At 48.6% G+C, this 8,899-nt stretch overlaps 1 protein-coding gene across 1 annotated transcript in view; it reads left to right on the top strand.

Annotated features, from left to right (window-relative positions):
* Positions 1–401: 401 nt before the first annotated feature.
* Positions 402–8,899, top strand: part of TEAD4 (TEA domain transcription factor 4) — a 63,487-nt gene continuing 54,989 nt past the window's right edge. Inside the window, exon 1 of the mRNA XM_019482133.2 lies at positions 402–672. Within this exon, the coding sequence (XP_019337678.1) occupies positions 402–672 (271 nt within the window). The remainder of the gene's footprint in view (positions 673–8,899) is intronic.

Genomic DNA, 8,899 nt, shown 5'->3' with positions numbered 1-8,899 from the left:
TGACTGAGTCCTGCCTGCTTTGGATCGTTAAATAATGCATTTACAAAGATAATGAATGCAGAGGGAAAGAGAAATTAAGAACAAGGGCAAGGAAGAGAGTGGGTGTGTTTTCTGATAAGAACTGGAAGTAGATGGCAAGCTAATGAACAAAGGCAATACCAGGAAGGCTATTCTGAGCAGAGCCTGCTGCCGAGGAGAAGGTTCTCTTCTGGTTGGTGGAGATCTTGTGTGCATTTCTGCATATTTTATTGTGTCAACTAAAGACAGTCTTCACAGTCTGATCCTGGAAGAGCCAAAGGCCTGTGACCAGCCCAGGGTCTCAAAACAGGGGCAACACTGAGCTGTTTTTCTTATACTCTGTTAGCGTTCATGGTGAAAAGATTCACTGAGTGAGACGGAGTATGTTTGCCCTTTTAGGTTCGGTGGCTGCTTCTCCAAGTGGCGCCTTGGAGTTTCTAACTGGCACCATTACCTCCAACGAGTGGAGTTCTCCCACCTCCCCTGAGGGGAGCAACGACTCAGGGGGCAGTGAGGCCTTGGACAAGCCGATCGACAATGATGCTGAGGGTGTGTGGAGTCCGGACATTGAGCAGAGCTTCCAGGAAGCGCTAGCCATTTACCCGCCATGTGGGCGGCGGAAGATCATCCTGTCGGATGAGGGCAAGATGTACGGTAAGGAGAACAGCTGGGGGAGTTTTATCACCCTGGGGAGAAGGAAGATCTCTGTCAACCATCAGGTCTGCCATGTGTGCTGCTGTGAGAGAGATCCCAAATGATGCAGCAGCTCAGGTTAAATATGTTTGGCAAAGAAAAGCAAAGAGGAATAAGAAAAGTGGATCAAAGTGGCATTTAAAAGAAACTTTTTCAGAAAAGACTCCTCAAGTTTTTAACTAAAGTACGGCATGTTTATCATGTTTTTCATGTTTATCATGTTTTTGATAAAGGTTTTGGTGAAGTCTAATACAGTGGCTCAATGAATGCACTCATGCTATCTTTGAAATGTAGCTCATGCTGTCATTGTTAGGTTCTCCCTAACTTTAAGTGGTGGAAGTCTGTGGTTTTGGTGCTGAAGATCCTAGGTTCAAACCTTCAATGATGGTCTCCGATCGTGGTAGCTATGTTAGTGCCCATGTCACATAGTCCTTGAAAGGGGAACTTTTTTTAGCATAAATTGAGTATGAATTCCCCTCTCTCCACTTCCCCATGATGGTCTTTTGCCTCCTGTCTGCCTGAGTATATGCATTTTTTCATCTTTAATTTGCTTTCTGCCAGGACATAAAGAAGATTAGACCTAAACTGTTCTCAGTGATGGCAGATGACAGAACAAGGAGCAATGGTCTCAAGTTACAGCAAGGAAAGTTTAGGTTGGATATTAGGAAAAACTTTCTCTCTAGGAGGGTGTTGAAGCACTGGAACAGGTTACCTAGAGTGGTAGTAGAATCTCTATCCTTGGAGGTTTTTAAGGCCCAGCTTGACGAAGTCCTGGCAGGAATGATCTAATTGGGGCTGGTCCTGCTTTGCACTGGGGGTTGGACTAGATGATCTCTTGAGGTCCCTTCCAACTCTAATTTTCTATGATGCTATGATTCTGAGATGAATCATAGCATGAAATCTCCTCAGGTCAAGAATAAAGAGAGGCCTTGTCCTTCAAGTGCAAAAGGGGTGATAGGAAAAGATGATTTAAGGTCATTTTAAAATTGTTCTTTACCCCTCTTTGCCAAAAACAGCTAGTGAAAACATTTGCTGTCCAGGGCCATGGAAACCCTGGACCATGGAAACCCAAAAAGGCAGTGTACACCTGGTGGAAGGGGGGGGGGGGGGGGGCTTATCTCCAAAGAAGAGTATACCTCCATTGCTTGGGCCTGTAGGGGGGCTGTTAGGAAAGCTAAGGCAGATATAGAGCTAGGACTAGCGTCCAAGATCAAAGATAATAAGAAGTCCTTTTTCAAATATATAGGGAGGATGAAGAAGGCACCAGGAAATGTGGGGCCCCTGCAAGATGTGCTGGGCAATCTGATAGTTGCACCAGAGGAGAAGGCAGACATCTTTAACAAATTCTTCACCTCCATTTTCTTGTGCAGGGACCGGGACTCCCCCACGGTGTTTCAAGACAGACTCGAGGGGAACGCCTCAAGACCTAAGGTTGAGGTGGACCGGGTTAGAGTGCTTCTGGAGGGGCTGGACGTGTTCAAGTCAGCAGGTCCAAATGCTCTCCACCCCAGGGTGTTGAGGGAACTAGCAGGGGTTATTGCTGGGCCCTTGGCACGGCTTTACGAGCACGCGTGGTGCTCAGGCCAGGTGCCAGATGATTGGAAAATAGCCAATGTGGTCCCCATCTTTAAGAAAGGGAGGACCCAGGCAACTATAGGCCCGTCAGTCTTACCTCAATCCTGGGGAAACTTTTTGAGAAGATCATCAAGGAGCACATCTGTGACGGGCCGGCATCGGGGATGATGCTCAAGGTCAACCAGCACGGTTTCATTAAGGGCAGATCATGTCAGACCAACCTGATTGTCTTTTACGATCAGGTCACAAAAGCATTGGATGCAGGTGTCGCCGTGGATGTAGTCTTTCTGGACTTCGGCAAGGCCTTTGACACTGTCTCCCACCCCATGCTCATTAAAAAACTAGGCGACTGTGGCATCGATGCCTGCACGGTCAGATGGATTGCTAATTGGCTGAAGGGTCATATTCAGAGGGTGGTGGTGGATGGGTCATATTCGACCTGGGAGAAAGTGGGCAGTGGAGTCCCCCAGGGCTCGGTCCTTGGGCCCACACTGTTCAATTTCTTTATCAGCGATTTGGACAACAGGGTGAAAAGTAACCTGTTCAAATTTGCTGATGATACCAAAATTTGGGGTGAGGTGGGCACGCTAGTATGGAGGGAAAGACTGCAGAAAGACCTGGATAGGTCGCAAGGGTGGGCTAACAAAAGCAGGATGCATTTCAATACAGAAAAGTGCAGAGTGCTGCACTTGGGCAGTAGTAACCGGCAACACACTTATAAGATGGGAAACTCCCTTCTTGAGAGCACGGAGGCAGAAAGGGATCTTGGAGTCATCACTGACTCCAAGATGAACATTGAGAGGGTCCAGAGGAGGGCCACCTGCATGATCCGGGGACAGCAGGGCAGACCCTACAATGAGAGGCTATGGGACCTGAACCTGTTCAGCCTTCACAAGAGAAGGCTGAGGGGGGACCTTGTGACTGTCTATAAACTCACTAGGGGGGACCAGAAGGGTTTGGGGGAGACCTTGTTTCCCCTAGCGCCCCCTGGGATAACAAGGAATAACGGCCACAAGTTGTTGGAGAGTAGGTTCAGATTAGACATCTGTAGGAACTACTTCACAGTTAGGGCGGCTAGGATCTGGAACCAACTTCCAAGGGAAGTGGTGCTGGCACCTACCCTGGGGGTCTTTAAGAAGCGGCTCGATGCCTACCTGGCTGGGGTCATTTGAGCCCAGTTGCCCTCCTGCCCAGGCAGGGGGTTGGACTTGAAGATCTACAAGGTCCCTTTCGACCCTACTTCTATGATTCTATGAAACCAGGTGCAAGTTGTGATCTAGAGATGGAGCAGATCAGCCCAGTCATCTTGTAGAGTAAATGAGTTAAGTATCTTGACCTAGTCAACAATCAAGTGACTAATAGTAAAAATCTCTAGTAGACACAAGCTTTGGGAATTAAGGGTATTTATACATGTGCTCCAGGAGGCAGTAGAAGGGGTACTGTAATTAAAGTACAAGAGCTGCTCTAATTAAAGCACCTGGAGCATCAGTTGTAGTAGCATACGCACGTGTATAGGTGCCCTATGATCCTAGTGCTGTTGTGGTAAAATCAAAGCAGATTTCAGCAGTTAAAAGTGCCTGGGGGAAACCATTTGTCCTTTCACTAACCAGAATCTCATATGAGGTCACCTCCCCCCCCCCCGCCCCCACAAAGAGATTTTCTCTCAGACAGTTGACTCTCCAGACTTCAGCAGTGGGAGGTCCCATGCCCCTAGGCATCAAGTGCAGTCTTTCACTGGCCATTCTGCAAATCTTTCTGCTGGTAATCAAGCTGCTTTCTTTTTAATGGGCTTGTCCATTGTTCAGAGTGTTAAAAGATGGTTTGGGTGGAGTCTTTTTTCCTCCCCTGTGAGGTCTTGCCTAGGAGGGAAGGTTTAACCAGTTAAATATGCATAATTATGTACTTGCAAAGTATATCTTCACTGCAGATGTAGCTGGATTCTTACCTGAATGTTGCCCCAATCCCTCCCTTTCCTCCCCACTCAAAACCCTCAGACATGTACAATGAAGGTTTCAACACAGGCTAGCTGGCCTGGCTAGGACTTTGTGCTGGGCTCCAGATTTAGCTTTTAAGTTTGGCTAGTAACCTGACCACTTTGTAGGGAGAATCTAAAGTCACTTGGATGCTGCTAGTCCTCCAATGCCTTCCTGCAGTTCTCATGGTGTGCCTAAAAAGGCGGACCAATTTTTCCACAATTCACTGGGGAAAAAGTTCTAGAATATCTGAGCTTACTGCTGTGCTAAGGAGCGAAGGATGTTTCCTTCAAAAGTCCTAGCGATACACCACAGTATGACCAACATCCTGCAGAGGAGTGTAGAACGCCAGAGAATCCAGTCGCTTGGTGCTGTGCCTTGCAGTCTAGGATGCCAATCAATCACCCAAGTGAACTCTGCAGTCAAGACGTAGCAATAGTTATCACTGCCTGTGTGGACACTCTTCTATTGAAATAAGGGTTTCTTCATTTGCTGCTGTACTTGTATAACTGTTCATTTGGGGTTAGAACAAAATAATTTTGCTATATAGTCAAGGCCTCCATTTACGCCCCCCCTTGTTCATCTTCCTTGGTTATGAAATAGAGATTACTGACAAACATCATTGGTCACAATTTTTTCTAGGATTGTTTTTTAAAATACCAGTGAAACAGGTAAGTTTTCTTTTAAGTGTGTCATTTGTTTTTAATCGTTCTGTGTAGTGTTCACAGCCCAAACCTTACAGCCTTGCTGTAGGACAGGAGAGCCAAGAAAGGGCATGGGATAGCTACAAAAAATGAAGCCAAGTAGGAAGAAAAGTGGAAGAAAAGCAAAATTGGCTAGAAACAAAAGGGGCTTGATGAGGGGGCTGATGTACAGCTCATTGAGAGTCAGTGGGAAGGTGACAGTTATCTTAACTGGGCTTTGGATCAGGCCTTCAGTGAGTAAAGTATGAAGGTAAATAATTCACCCCCCTGGTGAAACATGTAGACCAGGGTGATGGGAGGAGGAGTGTCGGGAGCTAAATGCCTAGGCTGTGATGGTGCAGTGTCCCTGCTTGTCCCCAGAGCACCTGTTCCCAATGGGGACCGTTAGTTCAAGGTATTCCTGATAGACCTCCAGCCACTGATTTTATACCTTCCTTTGCTTACTAGTTTCTGGCATGGGTGCCAAGGAGAAGGGGACATAGGGTGTGATCTATAGAAAGATACAACTACACAGGGAGGCAAATATAGTTCCTGAGCTCATCTTCACAGCTCACAAGCCAGGGTATGGAACAGGATAAATGGCCTGTGTGCCAGGCCTGCCTGCAGGGAAAAGTTGTGCAGCTGTCCTGTGACTGATCTGCAAAGAGCTTACTTAGCCTTGGGACAAGGGTGTTACAGAAACCAATTTCCTCTGTCTCCCTGACTACGCATTCTCCCTGTCTCTAACCAGGGGCTAGCTCCCACTGGACCTACCACTGAGGACATGAGATTCCCGGTCACAGGCTCTCCTAGCAGAAGAATGAAACGGCTTCTGCCTCATGGCAGATAAGCAGTAATCAGTGTAGAGCTGGTTATGTCTGTTTAGTTCACCCATCAGTGTATTGATCCAAGCTCCACCAGTTTAGAGGGTTTCAAATCACAGGTAGAAACTGGTTTCAAATCACACCCTTGGTTTCAGCAGTACACATAGATGTGTTGACTATGCCTCTGTATGCTTCCCTGGCTCAGGCTCCCCTTGGTACTTGGAACGCCTGGGAAAAGATCCCACTTTAACTGATCTCTTCCCTTTGCTGCATGCCTGTGCCTGAAATGCTCTTTTTTTGTGATCCTAGAGACACTCTATGACTAGCAGCAATTTGGCCAGCAAGGCAAAACAACTATGGCATTCCTAAAACAGAAGCCTCCTCCTTGCTTGTCTAACAGTTTCCAATTCCCTTGGGCTCTGCTCATGGAAAGCCTTGCTTGGGATACTTGCTTATTCAGTCAGGTGATATAGGACCCTCTAGTCTTTGTCCAAATGAAATCAGGCATGTCTCCCATTGATTTTGCTGGGAGCAGGATCTCAAGCTCTCAGTGAGGTGGCTCTGATTGCAGCTAAGATATGACAGGAGCTGTTTTGTTAAAGCACCTTTAATTTGTCTTCAAAGTCTGGGCAACAACTGGCTTGTTAATTTTCACCCTTTTCAGACTACATTAGGGTAATGATGTAAATGGTTTATGTTTCTAACAGGGAGCCCTGGAAATTGGTGCGAAGTCTGGTATTTTAACATCACAAATAAACAAAGGGGGGAGGGTTGGGATGTGGGACATAGTACTTCAGTGCCATTTGTCAAAGACCCTAGCTAGAGAAGATTTGCAGATGCTTGTGAGGGCAGGGAAATGACAAACAGAGATTAGAACTATAGCAGGAAATGACAGACTGAGATTTCACTTAACAAAATGCAACTAATATAGCTGAGAGAAAACACCCCAGACCCAGACACAGAGTGGGAAAGAACACAGACTTTGAATGAGGCAAAATGTGAACAGCTTTCACTCCACAGAGTGGTCCTTCTCTCTGAGGGTCTGTTGTGAGTGCCTCTAAATTACTGTATTAATTTCTGGGGACTGGGCCCAGATGAAATTGGTTCGGAGGCACCTGGATGGGTGCCTTGTCAGAGACGGGAGTTCAGGTGCCTGAGTTCCAGAGAGCAGTTCAGAATGGCCCTGTGCCAGCTGCCACAAAATTCATTAGACACCTAACTTAGGGTTACCATACATCCAAGTTTTCCTGGACATGTCCTCTTTTTTGGCCCCCTGTCCTTATTTCCGAGTGGGTTTTTAAAATGTGAGCAAATGTCCGGGCTTCTGCTTTGCCTCTGCTTTCCTGGGCATGAGCAGCTTGGTTGCCTCGGGGGGGCTGGGAGCAGCGACCAAGGTGACTGGCTGTCAGGGGTCTGTGCATGGGCCCCAGCAAGCTACTCTCAGGTAAGAGAGACAGAGTGTGTGTGTGTATGTGTCAGCAGGGCTGGAGGGCAGGGGGTTGCAGGTCAGGAGTGAGTGAGTGAGGGGCACCGGCAGCGCTGGGGGGCAGGGGCTTAGGAGTGAGGGGCAGAGGCAGGGCACAGGTATGCAGATGATTGCAATTTGGGCCCACATTACCACCTCATAGATTAGGGGTTGGCAATTATTTTGGCTAGAGGGTCACTTAATGAGTTTTGGTGAGCTGTCCAGAGCCACAAGGGTAGCCCCACCACTTGACAGGTGCCCTGCCCCCTGGTTGCCATTTTGGGATTGGAAATCCCACCCCTAACCTTTGCCACCAAAAGTACTTGGGGGGGGGGGGGGAGGGGGGAATCTTGGAACCAACCTTTCCCCCCCCCCCAATCTTATACCAAAAGTAGGGTTAACCACCTTTTTAAAATGGAAAGGTGAGACACGTGCCTGCCTGTCTTGTTCCCCGTGGGCCCCCCCCCCACGGCAGCACAGCCAGAGCCAAGTGGAGCAGGGTGGGGGTGGATGTGGGCTGCCTGCTTGCAGGTGGAAAATATGTATTTTGGGTTGTTAGTCAGAATTTAAGGGGGGGGGTTAAATCAGAGAATTTGCGATATTTTTTTTTTTTTTAACAGAGAAAACCTGGATCCCTGGTTATGACACTGTCCTGAGAAGTGAGAAATGTGGATTTAAACTTCATCAGGCTGAGGGGAGCCCAGAACTAGGTCTCCTTTCCTGGACAAATGCTGTAACCAATATACTTTAGGATAAAAGGTAGATGTAACCACCATCATGACCTCCAATCTCTAGAAGCCCCTGGTGTGGCTCTGCCAGAAGTGGAGCTAGGCCTTGTGAGTTGTAAATGAATGGAGATGCTTAATGAATAGCTTGAGCCAGGCACCTTGTCTAGGTTTACCATATTTCCAGTTTCAAAAAAAGAGGACACCTGTTGGGGAGTGGGGGGGGGGTAATATGATGGGGGGGGGCAGTGATATGCCTGTGCCCTGGCCCTGCCCCTAACTCCTAAGCTACCGCTCCCTGAAACCTGCTGCTGCCCCTCACTCCTGACCCACAATGCCCTGCCCCCCAGGCCATGCTGGTGCCCCTCACTCCCAACCTGCAGACCCCTGTCCCTGTTGATACACCTTAGTCCTGACCCACAGCCTCCTGGGACTGCCTGTACTGTGCACTCTCAATTCAGTCCCCCACCCCACCCCCGGTGCCTCTCAGCTCTGCCAGTGCCTCTTACTTCTGACCCACAGCCACCTGCCCCCCACAAGCTCTGCTGGTGCCCCTCACTCTTGCCCTGCATCCCCCTGTTCCTCCCAGCCCTGCAGCATCTCCCAGCCACCGGCCCTGCTGCCCCCGAAGGGCCCCTCCTACCCCTTTCCTTTGCTGGAGGGGCAAGCGGGCCCACACCCCCATAGACTTAACTGCATCCAGCTTCTGGGGCGCTTCCACCACCTTGCCTGGCTGCATGCCGGCCACAAGCATGTGCAAGTACAGACGCACGTGATATCTCCTACCTCCAGTCGCTCTGCCCCTGCTTCCCCCAGCATAAAGCAACTCCTTGCTAGGGCAAGCCAGGAAGTGCCAGGAAAAATTGAGATGCTGAGCAGAGCAAAATCCTGGACATTTGTTGATATTTTAAGAAAACTGTCTGGATGGAGATGGGAGGACCCA

This window comes from Alligator mississippiensis, chromosome 4 (genome assembly GCF_030867095.1).
Source record: "Alligator mississippiensis isolate rAllMis1 chromosome 4, rAllMis1, whole genome shotgun sequence".
Classification (NCBI taxonomy): Eukaryota; Metazoa; Chordata; order Crocodylia; family Alligatoridae; genus Alligator; species Alligator mississippiensis.
This window is presented reverse-complemented; position numbering and strand designations above follow the sequence as displayed.